At 54.7% G+C, this 17,385-nt stretch overlaps 1 protein-coding gene across 5 annotated transcripts in view; it reads right to left on the bottom strand.

Moving 5' to 3' along the window:
* TMPRSS6 (transmembrane protease, serine 6) overlaps positions 1 to 16,868 on the bottom strand; it is a 37,564-nt gene extending 20,696 nt beyond the window's left edge. For 2 of the 5 annotated variants that reach the window (XM_011964293.1, XM_011964296.1), the window contains exons 1-6: positions 12,238 to 12,528; positions 9,029 to 9,162; positions 7,694 to 7,761; positions 6,953 to 7,137; positions 6,610 to 6,651; positions 2,024 to 2,228 (exon numbers count right to left, since the gene is read on the bottom strand). In XM_011964293.1, the coding sequence (XP_011819683.1) occupies positions 2,024 to 2,228; positions 6,610 to 6,651; positions 6,953 to 7,137; positions 7,694 to 7,761; positions 9,029 to 9,162; positions 12,238 to 12,433 (830 nt within the window). In that variant the 5' untranslated portion in view covers positions 12,434 to 12,528. The other 3 variants (XR_001004270.1, XM_011964295.1, XM_011964294.1) reach the window with 3 other exon arrangements.
* Positions 16,869 to 17,385: the final 517 nt, after the last annotated feature.

Raw genomic sequence — 17,385 nt, 5'->3', positions numbered from 1 at the left:
CCCTCCCACATACACAGATGCCCCTGGTCTTCCTGTCTCAGACAGGGGTTCCCCAGCGCCCCTTCACCCTCTCACCAACCTCCACCGAACTTCCCAGTGTCCATGACAACACTCTCTGGAGGCCCAGCGCATCTGATGGGCCAATTTATAAGAAACTAACAGCCCTGCCTGCCCCTGAGTGGGCAACCCAATAGCCTCCCTGCCTGCCGACGGTGCGTGGGCACCTGGGCCTTGACAGGAGGAAGGGGTGCCGCTGGAGGGATTTCGGGCACCTTGGCGAGCGAGTACCTGAGCTCCTCCAGGCACAGCCTCAAAATCACTACAAGTGGCATCCCAGCAGCCTGCAGCCGGTTGAAGGCGTGGTGTGCATAAGCCCGAGGGGTCTCCCTGGGAAGGTCTTGGTGCCCAGAGTCCGGCGATGGGGCATTTCCCCTGGCCTCTTGCCAGGGGAGGGAGGTGGCCTCCAGTAGCAGGCACCACCCCTCTCGCCCCCCAGGCCTTCGTCCCTTCTTCCTGCCATTCCAGCTTGGTCTTCCTGCAGTGCTCAAGTCTCCCCAGCCAGACCTCTGACCCCCACCCTCCCACACAGCCATGTCCTTTTTGGCCTTACTGGCTCATCTTCCCTGGGAGGTGGGAGATACGATATCAGGATAGAAGAGACCTGGAGGTCACCTTTAATGGGGGCTTTTGCTTTCATTGTTGGGGGGGGTTATTTTATTTACCTAGCAGCAGAGCCCTTGGAAATGAAATATGGAATGCAGAAACAATGCACATGGTTGAAGTTGGGCAAGGGGCCACCTGCTCTGTCTTCCCATCACCACCAAAGGCCCCCTCACCCCCATTCCCCAGCAGGTTTCTGGGGTACGAGCTTGAGAACCCCAAATATTGTCTAACCTGTCATTTTAGAGCTTCTCCAAGGGTCTGGGATGAGGGAGCCACCAGGAGCCACAGTGAGTAGGAACAGAGTTGGGCCTGGCAGTCAGGTCCCCTCCCAAGCTGAGGGGCACCTGGAGAAGTCCCAGGGGAAGCCCTTAAGTGTCCCCACCCTTTTTGGACCTGGAAGTCAGATGGTGTCTGGCTTCTCTGTGCTTCCCAGAGCCCTCCAGGAACTCAGCCCACGCACATGCCGCAGATCTCAGAACTTTCAATAGCTCCTCACTTATCAAAGTCCAAACGGCTCCTGGTACTCAATGCCTTTTGTGGCCCAGTCCCATTTAGACTATATATAATGGTAACAATAATGGCTAGCGTTTTACTGGGCACTCACTATGTGTAAGGATCATGGTACAGATAGTCTGATTTAAATCCTCCAATGATCCCGCAAGATGTAAGGTAAGCAGGTTCTGAGAGGCAAAGTAACTTGCCTTAGGACACACAGCTAGGAGGCAGGGGGTTCCCCATCACACCCCCACACCCCCACCCCACACACCAGTAAACCTCTCTGCTCTTATATTTAATCCATGAGCTCTGATGCATTGCTAGAGCTTGCAAAGCGGTACCACCTACACCATTCATTGGTTCACTCAAAATAGATACTGCACACCAACTGTGCGTTTGATCTAGGCACCAGGGCCCAGCAGTGAAGATATCCCCTCCCATTGAGAATCTAGTGTCTCATTTAAACCCCACCAGAAGCCTGGGAAGCAGGGAGGGTGGGTGTTCTACCAGGAAGCAGTCAGGATTTAGGAATGAGCCCAGAGGTTGAAAGTCCAGGCTGCAGCCAGACTCTGAAATATCCCAACAAGCCACAGTGCCTCCCAGAGCTGACTTTAGGGGTCATCTAGAACAACAGCTTTGTTACAAATGGGAAAACCGAGGCTCGGGGAGGGGAAGCGCCGCCAGTACACAACCATCTCCAGCCTCCTCTCTCCTATCCCCTCTAGGCTAGCCGTCCTATCTCCCAGATACCCAGGTCCAAGGTCCCACCCCTACTTGTCTAAGAATGCTGGATGTGACTTTTAACCCCCCAATCAGCCATTCCCCTTTCCAGCCCTCCCTCCCGCCCTCCTTCCCAGGGACTCACGAGGTGATGAGCCTCTTCTCCAGGGGCCCAGCCACGTCATACATTGCCAGTCGGTCCCGGCACTCAGCCAGCATCCACTCCAGCCGGAGTTTGAGCATGAGGTCTTCGGGGCCCTGCAGGTGCCACAGGCAGCTGGAGGCCAGGTGGTCGGGTCCCTTCAGCCGGAGGACCTGACCCTGGCCCACGTAGCTGTAGCGGTAACAACCTGGAGCGGGAAGAGGGGCACAGCCCCTGATTCCTGTGACCCAGAAGGAGGGGACCCTGGGGAGCCAGGTTCCTCAAGGTCCTCCCCGAGGCAGGATGGGCCGGGCAGGGGAGCCAGGTGGGGACAGCCAGACACGCTCTACCCGATCCTTCTCTTTCCCTGCCAGTATCCTCATTCACGCATTTGTTCATTGGTTCAGTCATTCACTCATGGAATAGACACCCACTGAGCTTCATGCTTTCTCAGTGCCCAGGTAAAGACACAGTCACTGCCTGGGCACATGGATGACAGCGGGGACAAACAGACACAGAACAGGCAAGAATAGCTCAGGAGGTGATGGTTCCAAACCCAGCCTACAGGCTGGGGGCATCCTGGGGGTCCCCACGTGAGCAAAAAGGCTGGGGCGAGCCCCGCAGCTTTGAGAAAAGTGCACACAGGGCACATGTGTCTAGAGGACAAGCTGAAGGCAGGGAGGCCCGGCCCAGGCCACTCCCAGGACAGATGCTCCTTTCTCCTGCAGCCACAGGGAGCCGCAGAAGGTTGAGCAAGGCTGGACATGGGCTGGCTTGGACCACACACTCCTCTGGCTGCTGCGAGCAACACTGTGGAGAAGAGCGAGGCCACACGCAATGAGGAGGAGAGGGGATGAGGGCTTCACTTCCGGTAGAGAGAAGGGACTGCCCTAAGGAGGAGTCTGGGAGGCTGCCTTGCGGGGAGGACATAAGCTTTGAGCTAGTGATGGTGAAGTCGTCAGAATAAAACAGGTGCTTATCAAGCATTTGCTACAGGCCAGAAGCCGAGCTGAATGCCTTCCCCCAGTGTCTCACTGAATGCCCACAATAGCTCTATGAGATACTTTCAGTGATTGTGCCCATTGCACAGACCTGGGCCAGACACATCTGGGTTTGCCCAGCCACCACCTAATCTTTCCTGGGCCTTGGTTTCCTCATCTGTAGAATGGGACGATAACATCACCCTTGCAGGGTCGCCAGCAGGTTGTGGCATGACACACGTTTGAGTGCCCAGCACGGCGCCTTGCACAGTAGGGGCTCAGTAAAGACATTGCCTGTTCCTCAGGTGGATGTGAGGGAGACGGAGCAGGTAGGGCTGGGAAGAAAGGCCTGTGACTTGTCATCCTGCCGCTGGCCCCGCCTGAGGCTCAGACCTAGCCCATTGCACGGCTGCCTCGCTTCACAACTCCTTCACCATCACACCCTACACCCCTACCCCACACACCAGTGAGCCTCTGCTCTTCCATCTAATCCATAAGCTCTGATGTGCTGCTAGAACTTACAAAGCAGTACCACCTGCATCATTCATTCATTCATTCATTCAAAACAGTGACTGTGCACCTACTGTGTGTTCCATCTAGGCACCAGGGTCTGGCAGTGAACATATTCTCTCCCATGGAGCACCCAGTATCTCATTTAAACCTCACCAGAAGCCTGGTGTTCTTCCAGGAGCCAGTGGGGATTTAGGAATGAACCTGGGATGTGGGAGGCAGCCTGGTGACATGAAATTATAAAACCTGAGTTTTCAGTCTATTTTCTCTGCTTTAAATCGTCTTATTTGGAAGGCCACCAACAAGCAAAGGTCCCCCTGTCAGCTTGGTCAGACTGAGGGCAGCTCCCTAGGCTAGCCATCTGGGGAGGGGGAGGAAAGTGGAGAGAAGGAGGGAGGGGCACTACCCTCCCCACCTAGCACCAACACTCATCAGCTGTGTGATGATGTCATTCTTGGCTCATGGGCCATACCAAATCAGGCAGCAGTGGACCAGATTTGGGCCACTCTGGGCCAGTTAACTGAGTCTGGGCCAGCGGCTTAGCCATTCCGAGTTCTGTCAAATGGATGTGACAATAATCCCTGTCCTACGACCTCCTGCGGGCAGTGCTGAGGACCAGGAAGGGAATGAAGGTGAATACACTTTGCTCCGATGCTACCGCCTGTGGCTCAGCCCCTTCTCCCACGACTCCTGGCCGTGCTGACTGCAGTGGGGAGCTGAGCTCCCCAGGGAGAGACCAACAGTATCTGCCTAGAGAAGGGACAGAGCCTGCACCAGCAGCTGGGGAAAGATGCCTGGCTCTTCCTAGGGTTTTGTGTTCTTTAAATCTTGCTCTAAGCAGATTCTTTGCTCTTGCCACTTTAATAATTACTCTTTTTTTTTTTTTTTTTTTTTTTTTGAGGTGAATTCAGTGGAGAGGTGTGCGCTAACCTCTTGTTAATCAGAAGCACCTTCAGGGAGCCTGGCACCTCTCGGGGCTGGCAGGAAGTAACTGAACCCTTTGCCCCTGCCATTCTCTCTGCCCTGGGATCCCTTTCTCCTTCTCACCGTGACAAATCCCTGCCTACCCCCACACCCGAATTTCTTTTTCGTTTAGAAATTATTTTATTTTATTATTGAGACAGCCTGTCACCCAGGCTGGAGTGCAGTGATGCGATCACAACAGCTCATTGCAGCCTCAACCTCCTGAGCTCGGGTGATCCTCCCACTTTAGCCTCCCCTCCTCCACCCACGAGTAGCTAGGACTGCGGGTACACACCACCATGCCCAGCTAATTTTTTTTTTTTTTTAAATGGAGTTTGCACTTGTCGCCCAGGCTGGAGTGCAATGGTGTAATCTCAGCTCACTGCAACCTACACTTCCTGGGTTCAAGAAATTCTCCTGCCTCAGCCTCCTAAGTAGCTGGAATTACAGGCATGGGCCACCATGCCCAGCTAGTTTTGTATTTTTAGTAGAGACGGGATTTTGTCATGTTGGCCAGGCTGGCCTCGAACTCTTGACCTCAGGTGATCTGCGCAACTCAGTCTCCCAAAGTGCCAGGATTACAGGCGTGTGCCACCACGCCCGGCCTATGCCCAAATCTGATGCCCCCTCCATGAAGTCTTCCAGGATCCCCCAGTCAGGAGCACCCTCTTCCTCCTGTAGATCTGGGACTCTGTGTGAGGCTCTTGATTTACCCCCTCCTCTACTTTGGAACAAAAAATTCCCTCTCTCCACTGCCTCTGGGGCCTCTATTCTCACACTGGCACTTGATGTTATGAGAATCTGTTTACGTGTCTGTCTCCCTCATGGGGCTTGAAGCTCCTCCGAGGGCAGGGGTGAGGATACGGTCGTCCTGGTGTCCTCAGCACAGGAATGGGGCCTGGCATACAGGAAGTGCTCAGAAAGTCCACTTCAAGGATTTAAGTTGTTACCTCTGCTCGCTGAGACTCTGCTCTGGACGCGCACGGAACCAGTCTCCTCATTCATGCTTTCATTCATTTGTTAAATCATTCACTCATGAAATGAACACCCACTGAGCACAGATAATTACAGAACAACTGTAGACAGACAGATATCAAGAGAGAGATGATTGATAGATAGATAGATAGATAGATAGATAGATAGATAGATAGATAGATAGATAGACAGATTGATCAGTTTCTTAGGGCATTCTTTACCATTCCGCTGATTCCCCCGTTAATCAGCTAAATACATATTTGACACATGGTTACTCTATCTTTGTATGAGAATCATGATTTCACCTCTTTGAAAACTGTATTTTGAGCTCATCACTTCCATCCAACAAAGAAGCAAACATTTGACCAGCAGGATGGGAAGAGGGGAAGGTAAGGAAAGGTATAACAAGGATTTAAACTCAGCCTCCCTCCCTGAGAAGGGGTTGAGACGCTCACCCCCACCTTGGCTCTGGGTGACAATGCTAGATAGTATAGGAGGAATCTGAGAATTTAGGGGCCGTACAGTCTAGCAGCCCAGTTGGTGCACTGCACAACTCACACAAACTACAACTTGGACAGCACCTCCTGCCTTGTGCAGCGTGGTGACTCTGCTGGTCAGCTGAAAGATTGTGGGTCCACTTGGAGAAACGCAAGGTGACTCTAGCAATATGGCACCAGGTAGGGAGGGAGGGCTGATGAGCCTGACTGACTGGGAAGGAAAGGAAAAGGTGGAAGGAGTGTTCTTGAATGCAATGGCACCGCTACCTCCAAAAGACCTGATACACCATGAATTGGCAAGGTGATTTTCTACCGTCAGTGGAAAAATGGCTTGTGGGCAGGTTGAAGTCTATGATAGAGAAGGAGAGTCACGTTTGTGGACCACTAAATCTGACTCATCCTCACACCCACACAGGAACGCACGCACACCTGTCTACAAGACACACACAAAATACACACGTGCACAAAGCCACCTCCTCTCCCCCTACAGGCTCCAAGAGTTGCTGGGGACACATCACTGAGTCCACCATGGCATCCCCTGGGTGACTCTGGGCCAGGGCTCCCTGCACCCACAACAGGGGCCATGTGTCCCCCTGACACACAACAAAGTCAAGACAAACACCAACTCAAAACGGAAGTGGGGAGGGGAAAAAATGTAGCGTACCCAGCGTGGAATTCAGTGCAGCTATGTCTTTCACACTGGCTTCTGATAAAAGGAAATGAACAAACAAATAAACAAGGACAAAATAAATAAAATAAAATACAATGAAAATAAAATTAGAGACTCTTGGAGCCAGCCTTGTCTGAGATTTACCCTAAGCACCCCCACCCCACCCTTCCATCCTGGCTCCTTGAATGCAATGGCTTTGCTACCTCACCTGGGGGCTCTCCTGGGGGACCCACCCTGAGGGCACTCCAACCCTGGCAGGCAGCCTCCCCAGGCCATATCACAGCTTGGTTCCCCCGACCTCATGAGGCCGACCCACGTTTCCGCTCCCGGTACCCACCTAGGATCACTAGGCCCTCGGGGTCCACTTCGTACTCAGCCCTGTAGGGAACGGCAGCCGAGCTGTTGACCGTGGACAGCAGCTCCTCCACCAGCAGTGCCTGCACCACCTCGGGGCTCAGCATCGGCCGGCGGTGCTCCGGGATTTGGAGAATGAACCAGAAGAAGCAGGTGAGCGGCCCCTCCCTAAGGCAGGCAGAAACGAGAGGGGCCAGGGAAGGATTCTGAGGTCTGGCCCCAGCCCCACCCCGCTCATGCACGTTGAGCGCTTTCTGCACCCCAGCCATTGCTGTCCGTCTTCACGCAGAAGCCTCCTAGCAACCTCTGAAGGAGGCGCTCTTATCATCCTTATTTTACGAATGAGAAAACTGAGGCACGAGAGGTGAACTTGTGCCTCATAGACTATGCCGCAAGCAGCAGAGCCAGATGCGAACGGGGCAGCCAGGCCCTGGAGCCAATGCTGGTAACCCCATCGCCCTCCAACATAGCCTTGCCTGATGATGTCAAGCCCTTGATCAGCCATCACAGTCACTGCCTGGTGCCAACCTATCACGCTCATGTTTCCATTCTACACATGAGCCCAATGAAGGGAGGCTGACATGCAGGAAGCCGAGTTCCCTCTCCGTGCCTTAGTTTTCCCGTTTGAAACATGAAGGCATTGCATCAGAAGCCTACGGAGTCCCCTCCCATTCTTTGAATCTCAGCTTCCTGCAGGAGCTTGTCAGGGGCAAGGACAACTCACCCAAAGGAATAGACGGAGCTGGAGTTGTAGTAAGTTCCCAGGCGGGTGCTGGCGATGAGCTCCTTGAGCTGTAAGAAGGGAAGACAAGAGCTCCTGGGACCCTCTGCGGGGAGGGCCACTTCCTACTTCAGGTTGCCCTTTGCTCCTCCCGGCAGCCCTGCTCCATGCAGGAGCCTCCAAGGTGGACAGGCTTGATTACAGTCACACAGTGCTGAGTGGCCAGGCCGGGGCATCCATGAACCTCACACCCCGTCCCCTTCTTTCCCTTTCCCCTATACCTGGCTCTCACCTCCACCCGCACTGCCGATGACTCTCTGCGCCTTGCCAAAAGTCACTCCTCAACTCTGAAAAACCCCACTCAGCTCCTGGGTCCCCTCTGCACCTCCTCCTATGGCCTGGGACAAGCCAGCAGCTCTGATGGGTAGCACAGCTGGCTGGATTTTTTGCACATGTCCAACTACAGTGCTGCTGGCAGGATTACAGGCTCTCAAGCATTTGCGCAGCGTGGGAATAGTGTTCGTGTTATCTCAACTTCACTGCAACCCGCAACAAATCTGCAGCCGGGTCATGTTGTTATCACTCCCACTTCATGGAGGAGGAAACAGGCAGCCTCAGGCTGGGTCCCTCAGAAGCAGACCCTCCATTGACAAGGTGGAGCAAGTGGTTTATGTGGAGGTGATTCTGGGAAACAGTAGTTGTGAGGGAGAGACTGGAAAGTGGGTAACCCACACGGGGCCATGAATGTGCAGTGTAGAGCTAAGAGCATCTGAGCTTAGCCCAGCAGGGCATCTCTGGGAGGCAGCCTGGAACACTCTCTGAACCGTTCCCCCAACCAGGGCCAAAGAAGCTGTGGTATTGATCCACCCACTCCAGCGCTCACGGCTCAGGGGTGTTCCTGGGAATAACTCCCCGGCACTTCTGGCCTGCCTTGCTGGGCAGTGATCCTGCAGCCTGAGAGTGGCAGGCAGTAGACCAGCCTCTGTGCAGTGAGCCACTGTCCTGTAACGGAGGGGCAGGAGCAGGCCACCGTCCTGTAATGGAGGGGCAGGATTGGGCCCTCGACAGTGTCAGCTGCACTGTGGGAGCTTTCCCAAGGTCATGGTCCACCCCTGGTAAGAGGCATGATCAGGATCTAATCCGAGTGCGATTGACTCAAGGGTCTGCTAACTTTCCCATCACCCTCAACCTCATCTGCTTCCATGGTGCCTGGAGCAGGGCTGTGGTCCCCGTGAGTGCTCCAGATGGGTTGACCAACTTGGCTCCATGTGATCAGACCCCACCCCTCTCTTTTAACCCCCACATTCCCTCCCTCTCATCCCCCAGATCCTTTCCTACCATCTTCTGGGCTTTGGCGGTTTCACTGCGGAAGGCACTAGATTCCCGGCGGGTAAGATCCTGGGAGAAGTGGCGATTGAGCACGCGCAGGCTGCCTGAGTACACCTGGCTGACCGTCACCTCCGCCTTGTACCCTGCCCAGGAAGGAACCACAGGGTTAACGGAGGAAGCAGATGGGAAAGGCTCCTGTCTCTTCCATGCCTTCTCCTGCCACCCACACCCTCCGCTCAGCCTCAGTGTCTTGGGTCTCCACAGCACCATCATCGTCATCATCATCATCTTTGTTACTGCCATTGTCATCATGGTCATCCAAAGTTTATTGGATGACAAACTGGCTGCACGGTGCCAGGAAGGTGAGAGGCTCCCAGATGGATGGTGTCCTACAGGTTCCCAGGGAGAGGCTGACACAGCGAGCAGTCCAGGACACCAGTGACAGGAAGGCCAGGAAACCCACATAGGCCCAGGGGGCCAAGGCTGTGGGTCAGCACCACTAGGCATCCTTCCACTCGTGAGGTCATCCAGGGGTCCCACAGGTGTGTGCTAAGCACCGACTACATAGGGTACGCTAGTTAACCAAGACAGATGTGTCTCCCCTCGTGAAGCTGACAGTGGTGGGTAAGAGAGGCGTGGCGCTGGCAAACACACAGCACGCGGCACCCATCTGTGAACAGTGCCATCAGGGAGCAGTGCCACTCGGTGCTGTTGAGGGGACGTGAGGAGGACACTCAGCCTGGGCCACAGTGGAGTGACCCTCCAGCTGGTATGTAGGGATGGGGAAACCGTAAATTGGTAAGAGAAGAGGGAGAGAAGTACCTTTAAGCAGAGGGAGCAGCATGGGGCACAGGGCTGGTGGCACGGGGACCATGGTGAGGACCCGGGCTGAAAGCCTGTTTGACTGAAGCAATCAGAGATGGGGAGGGGTGGCAAGGAGCTGGGGCCTCTGCAGGGCAGGGCCCACTGGGTCTTCACCCAAAGAACAAGGGAAACCGTGAAAGGTTTAAAATCAGGAATGATGTCATCATACTTCTGTTTTGCAAAGACTATTTTGGCTGAAGTGAAGAGGGTAGACTCATAGCCTGGTTTACACCCCCATTTATCCACTCAACAAATACTTCCTGAGAGCCTGCTATGTGTAGGAACTGAGCCAAAGCACTTGGGACTATATGAGCAAAACAACAAACAGAACAATCAAGAAAAAACTGCCCTTAATAGCTTGCAGACTAGCAAGGAATCAGACAGTAAACCACACATAGTGTATAATAGGTTAGAGGTGATCTGTGCGGTGGAAACCAGGGCATGGGGCGGGCTGCAGTATGGAGGTCAGGGAAGAAGGTGATGTACATCTGTGGAAAGGGTGTCACAGGCAGGGGCAAGTGCAAAGGCCTGGTGTGTTTCAGGAGCAGCGAAGAGTGAGCAACGGGACAGCAGGAGGGTGTGAGATTGGGAAGGGGAGAGGCCGGGTAGGGCTTTCACCCTGGGTAAGATGGGAGGAATGGGAGGTGTTTTGTTTTGGTTTGGTTTGGTTTTGTTTGTTTTTGAGACGGAGTTTCGCTCTTGTTGCCCAGGCTGGAGTGCAATGGTGCGATCTCAGCTCACTGCAACCTCTGCCTCCCGGATTCAAGCAATTCTCCTGCCTCAGCCTCCTGAGTAGCTGGGATTACAGGTGCACGCCACCATGCCTGGCTAATTTTTGTATTTTTAGTAGAAACGAGGTTTCTACTAAACCTCGATGATTTACCCCAGGAGCATAATCTGGCGAATTAAACTCCTCTGCAAAGAGAAATAATTGGCAGGTGAGTTCCTGCCCTTCCAGCCCAGTGCCCCGTGGTTTACCCTGAAGACCAATTAGCCCGATACCTGAGGAGGCCCCCACAGCTCTGTGCTATCTGGGGCACTGGCTTCTTGCCGGTGGTGAAATGCACACAGCGTCTACTGCCTGCGTTGCTCAACTCTGGGTAGAATCACTGTAAGTCATTGTGAGCAGGCCCATGTCAGACCTGGGGTTCCCAACAGCGTCACTCCCAGAGGCTGGTTCCAGACACCACCAACCCTGACCCCCTTGGATCTAGGCCTACGTGGATTTCTCTCCACTGCTGCAAGGTTGGTCCCCAGGTTGCTTTCAACAGGCCTGGAATTCCACCAGGAGATTCGGCCAGTAAAAGCACTAGCTAACCTTTGCAGGATGTTTAATGGGATGCCTCTGATCATGCAGGCAGCTGGATTGTCCCTGCCGTGGGCTCCCAGCCCGCAGCTTTCTCTGTCCCAGCACATGCTGTGCTTTAGCGGAAGTGTCAGGTCTGACGCCTTGGCTAAATCACAAGGACAGGGGCTGACCCCAGTACCTGGCACACAGGAGGTGCTTGACACTGAATAAATGAACGAATGAATGGGTCTTCTACAGTGTACAGTGTATAGGCACAGTTTAGTTTGGTTTCTCCATTACTTCCCACTGTCAAAGGCAGAAGGAAGAGGATAGACTCCATCAATCTTAAAGAAAGATAATAGATGCTCAAGAGCATTTATTCAATGAATGAATGAATGGAAGCCTGGATGAATGGGCCCGGAGCACAGGCCAGTTGCTCCCCAAGCACCAGGGCACTGACTGAGGGCTGTGAGATCAGGGAGGGGCCGGCCATAATTAAGGACATGGGAGAGGCCCCCAAGGCTAGCTGCTCTCCAGCTGCCCGCTCCATTCCCCCATTCATGCTGGACCCTGGAGACCCAGAGGGGATAGAGTTGTGGTCCCCACCCTAGAGGAGAACCAGGCTGGGCTCGAGTGAGCAGAGGCACTAATTGGTACCAGGCACCATGAGTGCCTCTGGGCCTCCTTCTTTAGGACTGGATTGGCTCCAAGCCTCAGGGGCAACCCAGGAGGACTGTAGGCAAGGGAAGGCAATGTTTATGCTCTGGGGGATGGTTGGTTCACAAGAAACTGAGTACTAGGAGAGCCCACTTTCCCCACCTGGTAGGGAGCCTTGGGGCACTTTGCCCAAGCGGGAAGCAGGCCTGAGCCATAGGACCTGGAGCCGGGGTCCGACAGCATCTCCAGCTGGCAGGACAGGGAGGGAGACCCAGAGAGGAGAAGTGACTTGCCCAAGGTCACACAGCAACATGCTAAGCATGGCTGAGCCTGGAACCCAGTTCTGTCCTGCTGTGCCTGCTACTAAGTCCTCCCCAGGTGCCTCTCCCAGGCGGTCCCACGACGTTACCTAGGAAATACCAGAGTAGCACCCCCACCGAAGTCAGCACAACCAGGGTCAGCCACAGGGGCGCCAGGCGGAGGTAGCCCCGGGCTTTTCTCTTGGAGTCCTCACGGGCCTTGAACATCCCCTCCGGCTCCGCTTCCTCGCCATCACCTCCGTCCCCCTGCCCGCCAGCCACCTGGGGGGCCTTGGCCACGGGCATCCTGCCAGAGAAACAGACCGAAGTTGGAATCAGCCTCGTATTTGCAAGGGAGCCTCTGCTGAGCACTGGTGGGGTACAGAAGCAGGACTTCCCTGCCTTTTGGAGTGGAAGAGTAACAACGTCAGGCGGCAGTGACCGGAAGTGGGTGCCGAGACAGTTCACAGAGGAGCGAAGTGCATCTCAGGGCAGCTCACCCCACAGGGCAGGCACCAGAGCTGGACTGGGTGTGGCTCCAGAACCCCACCTTTGCTTCCCACTGGCTTCCCTATGGTCAGAGGACAGACGGAGGTCTCAGTGCCTGAACGCCCACCTCCCTAGAGGCTGCACCCACAGACAGAACTGAAGTACATGGGGTACAGACTTCTGTAGGCATCGGACCTCTTGCCCTCATTTCCCTTCCACGCAAGGAATGCTGTTTCTTGCTCCTGGTTCCCACCACGCCCACACAGCCCATGCACTTAGCCCCTGCCCCAGAATCCCCTGAGCTGACACTGTGCTGGGCCAGGGACCTGCCTTCCTTCACAGAGTACCGTCTCTCTCACCTTTCTACTCTCAAACTCTCGCAGCAGAGGAAGGGAACAAAAACTAATATTCATTTCATGCCCTCATGAGACATTTCACACTTAATTTTCAGGTCACCTAGGGATGTGGAACCATTGTCCCATGTTTTCTTCCTCAAGCCCACACCACGTGGGTACTTCACCTGCATTATCTCACTTAAACCTCCAGTCCTGCACCCACTGAACAGGTGAAGAAACTGAGACCCAGAGTGTTCTAGCAATAACGCAGTCTAGGGCTTTTCCTAGCCCCATTTTTCCAATGTGATTTGAATACCTGGCATTCAGTCCCAGATGCATTTTACAGATTAAAAAAAAAAAAAACCATGAAGCCCAGAGAGGCTAAGCCACTTGCCCAAGGTCACACAGCAGGAAAGTGGAGGTTGAGTCTGGATGTCTGACTCCTTGCTTTTTCCACTAATCTAAGATGCCTCCTATAAATGAGCTGTTAATTAACAAATCATGATTAAATAGCAACTGAATGTCACCCCTCTCCATGTTCCAGGGTTCCAACTCTATTTTGAGAGGCTTTGAAGCAAATATCCCAATGTATTTGGCCTTTCAGACAGGTTTCCCCACAGTACAGAGAAAGCCTTTGACCCACCCACCAGGAGAGCAAGGGCTCCACACTACTGGGAAGTTCATCTCCTCTTACTATATCCACAAATAATGAGTAGCTTTAAAATGCACCCCAGGGCCGGGTGCGGTGGCTCACACCTGTAATCCCAACAGTTTGGGAGGCTGAGGTGGGTGGATCACCTGAGGTCAGGAGTTCGAGATCAACCTGGCCAATATGGTGAAACCCTGTCACTATGAAAAATACAAAAATTAGCCGGGCATGGTGGTGGATGCCTGTAATCCCAGCTACTCGGGAGGCTGAGGCAGGAGAATCACTTGAACCCGGGCAAGGGAGGTTGCAGTGAGCCAAGATCATGCCATTGTACTCCAGCCTGGGTGACAGAGCAAGACTCTGATCAAAAACAAACAAACAAACAAACCATTAAAAAAATAAAATGCACCCCAGACGCAGGCGGGGGCTTCCTTCGGGCTGTGTCTTGGGGTTTTACAAAGTGGGTTTCCAAAAATGCGGCTCTTTAGTGATGCTCAAAATCCTCCCAGGTGGATATGAAGGGTCCTGGCCCTTCTCCCAGCTTCCCGGCTCCCTCCAGCTCCCCTTGGCATCCTTCCCAGCTAAGCGTCTTTAGTGTCCAGCCACAGTGACTCTGTTGAGCGGTCCCCATCAGATACAAGGAAGGGAGGGACTGCAGGGGACCCTCACTGGGCATGGCACCCCCCTCCACACCCTAAGCTAGGATATTCCCACATGTGGGATGGGCCCTACTGGCTTTTGTGGGGCCAAGGCCAGGGAATGGTAAATGGTAAATGTCCGGCAATGGGCAATGGGTGGGAGAGCCCTGCCCACTTCCTCAAATGTTCACAGTATCCCTGGTGCCCTACGACCTCTCAGATAATCAGTGTAAAGAGAGGGAAACTGAGGCTGGGAGAAGGTCATGAGTCCATTAGAGGAGCCCCGAAGAGGGGCAGCTCAGGGTGAAGTGCTTCGTGGGCCTCCCCTCCCCTCTCATCCTCCAAGCCAGGCCTCCTTCTCTATGCAGATTTTGCCTCCCTCTAAATACCCCTCGCATCCATCTGGGAGGACTTGAGCAGCACAGAGGGGCTCATTTGCAGGAAACCCTCTGCAAAAACCCAAGCCATGGTCCAAATGGTGGTAATGGGAAGTTAATTCCCCCAGGCTCATCATGACTTCCCACCCAGGCCGGGCGCGGTGGCTCAAGCCTGTAATCCTAGCACTTTGGGAGGCCGAGGCGGGCAGATCACCAGGTCAGGAGATCAAGATCATCCTGGCTAACAAGATGAAACCCCATCTCTACTAAAAATACAAAAAATCACTGCGTGTTGTCACTATGTGCCCTGTCCATGAGCCTCCCACGGCTTCCATCCAACTAGAACTCAGTCCCAAAAGGCCCAGGGACTAGGTTTTCCTGTCCTCTTAGCTGAACGGGAGTTTGCTCCTTGCTGAGCCTGGGATGCTTTCCTTTCTGCTTGCCTCACGGCTCCCTCCTTTACCTGCTCCAAGGTGTCAGATGTCACCTTTCCAGAGAGGCCTTCCCTGGGCACTCCCCTGTCTCTCCTGCATTTTTCTTTATAGCAATTACTGAGGCCTAAATTGCCTGATATGCAAATACGACATTTATCTGTCTCCACCCTGTCTGTAAGCTGCGTGAGAGCAGAGTCTGGTACTCAGCGGACACTCAGTAATTGTTGAACAAATGAATGACAAGGTCCCAGCTCCTTCCTCCCCACGGAACTCCAAGGTGCTGTGTGCATATGTGGCCTGGCCAACTTCTCCTGCCTCCTTTTTTCTCACCTTCTCTTCTCCCTGTTGCACCCCGGGGACACTGGACTTCCTTCCCTTGGTAAGAAATTTTAACAATGGGATGGTAGCAAACATTTACGGATTAAGAGCAGCCAGCCAGCACCAAGAGCCCTCCTGGACCTTGAGCCCTGTCAGTGCTTGTTCACGGCCAGGCATCCCCACACCCCTCCTTCTGCCTGGGCCCCCACCTCCCAGCCTGGCCAGCTCTTAGGCAGCCCGTGTCACCTCCGCTCAGACCTCACCTCTTTGCAGCTCTCCCAGAGTGCCCTAGAAGGAGCAGCTGCCCCTCGCGATGTGCGGTTCACCTATGCGCACTCTCTCTGCCCCTCACATTGAGCTCCTGGAAGCGGGGACTGTGTTCCAATTGCCGCAGGGGCCTGAAGCAGTCCCGCAGCTCTGAGCACCTGGACCCCACCCTGGCACCTGCTCTTCACTCCCTCCTGCCCTTCTGGCCATTGGCGGGTCTCGAGTCTGCCTGCTGGAGGCTGAGCTCCTTGGGGCAGGGCCGCCACTCCCCAGCAATGCAGATCTGTATTCAACCACTGCGTGTGAACTCCTACCATATGCCAGCCCTGCGCTGGGCGGCGCTGCAAACTCCACTGCAGCCTCCAACAGCCTGGGGTGCGTGCTTTGCTGACTCTGTTTAATGGCTGGGGAAACTGAGGTAGAGAGCAGTAACATGACTTACCCGAGGTCCCTTAGCCAGGGCAGAGCAGAGCAGAGCAGGGAGTCTGGTCTAGGGCCATAGGAGCATCTTTCAGTGAAGTCATTAGGCCCTAGAGTCCTGAGAGTGTGGGGGACTGGGCGGGGTTCCCTTCCACACATATAAACACATTCACAGACCCACAGATGTACACAGATGGAGACACGCGAGGGATATATGTACATCTATTCATGACACAAAAATTCACAGATGCACGCCCTTCCTACACACACACATACACACATGAACACACACACACATACACGCCAACTCTGAGCCTTCGAACCCAGGGTCCCGTGCTTGTCAGTACACAGGGGCAATGTGGGGCTCTGGGCCTGTCTCCTACACCAGAAGGCCCAGGTGGGGTACCGGGTATGGAGGGGGCAGCACGTCCAGTCCTGCGAGGCAGGGGTAAGGTGGCCTCTGCCTTCCTCCTGTCCCTGCTGCCTGAATCCCAGGCCACCAACCACCCAGCACTGATGCTGTGCCTGTCCACACACCTGGTGTCACCCTGCATGGTCCCTCCCCTCCCCAGCTCTGTGGGCCCCTCACCTTCTGCTCACTGATCACCCTCTGACCGATGGGGCCCTGCAGGCCTGGCCTTGGAGCCGGGTAGGTGACTCAGGCCCCAGGGAGCCAGGCCCAGCTCTTAGGGTGGACACTGTCACTAAGTCATTTATAGATCCTGGTCCCCTGTTCTGGAGGCCCCCGCTTACCTTTGGGAGTGGCGGATAGGTGCTGGGCCTGCACGCAGGCCTCAGGAGGCTTTGTTTGTCCAGGCCAAGGCCTCCCCACCCCCACCAGGCCAGCCCAGGCTGGATCAATGGCCCAGAGCCATGGCCAGGGTGTCTGGCCCTTGTCCCCTGTGGCCTGTGGCCCCGGGCTCCATGGGGCTCCTCCTGCTGGGTCCAGGACGGCACTGTAACTGAGGACAGGTAAACAGGCAGGAGGCAGGAGAAGGCAGGGCCGGCCCGCCTCATCCCCCCGCCCATGGGCACCCCAGAGGCTGGCAGACAGGTGCGGGAGACCTGAGCTCTCCCCCGAGGCCTGTTGCCTGGTGACATGCTTGCCTGGTTACAGCCCCTGGTCCCCAAGAGCATGAGGTAGGGGCGGTCAAGGACTGGGGACTATACAGAGCCCAGTGCAGGGGCTCACACAGGTGAGTCCAGGTGCTTAACTGGACGGGAGAGACTAAAGGAGCTACAGGCCTGAGAGAGAGTAAAGGAGGCTGGCCCATGTACTCTGGGGACTGGAGAGGAGAAAGGAGAGGCAGGGGTGGGGTTTGATGCTATTT

This window comes from Colobus angolensis, unplaced genomic scaffold, assembly GCF_000951035.1.
Source record: "Colobus angolensis palliatus isolate OR3802 unplaced genomic scaffold, Cang.pa_1.0 Scaffold65, whole genome shotgun sequence".
NCBI classification, from domain to species: domain Eukaryota; kingdom Metazoa; phylum Chordata; class Mammalia; order Primates; family Cercopithecidae; genus Colobus; species Colobus angolensis.
This window is presented reverse-complemented; position numbering and strand designations above follow the sequence as displayed.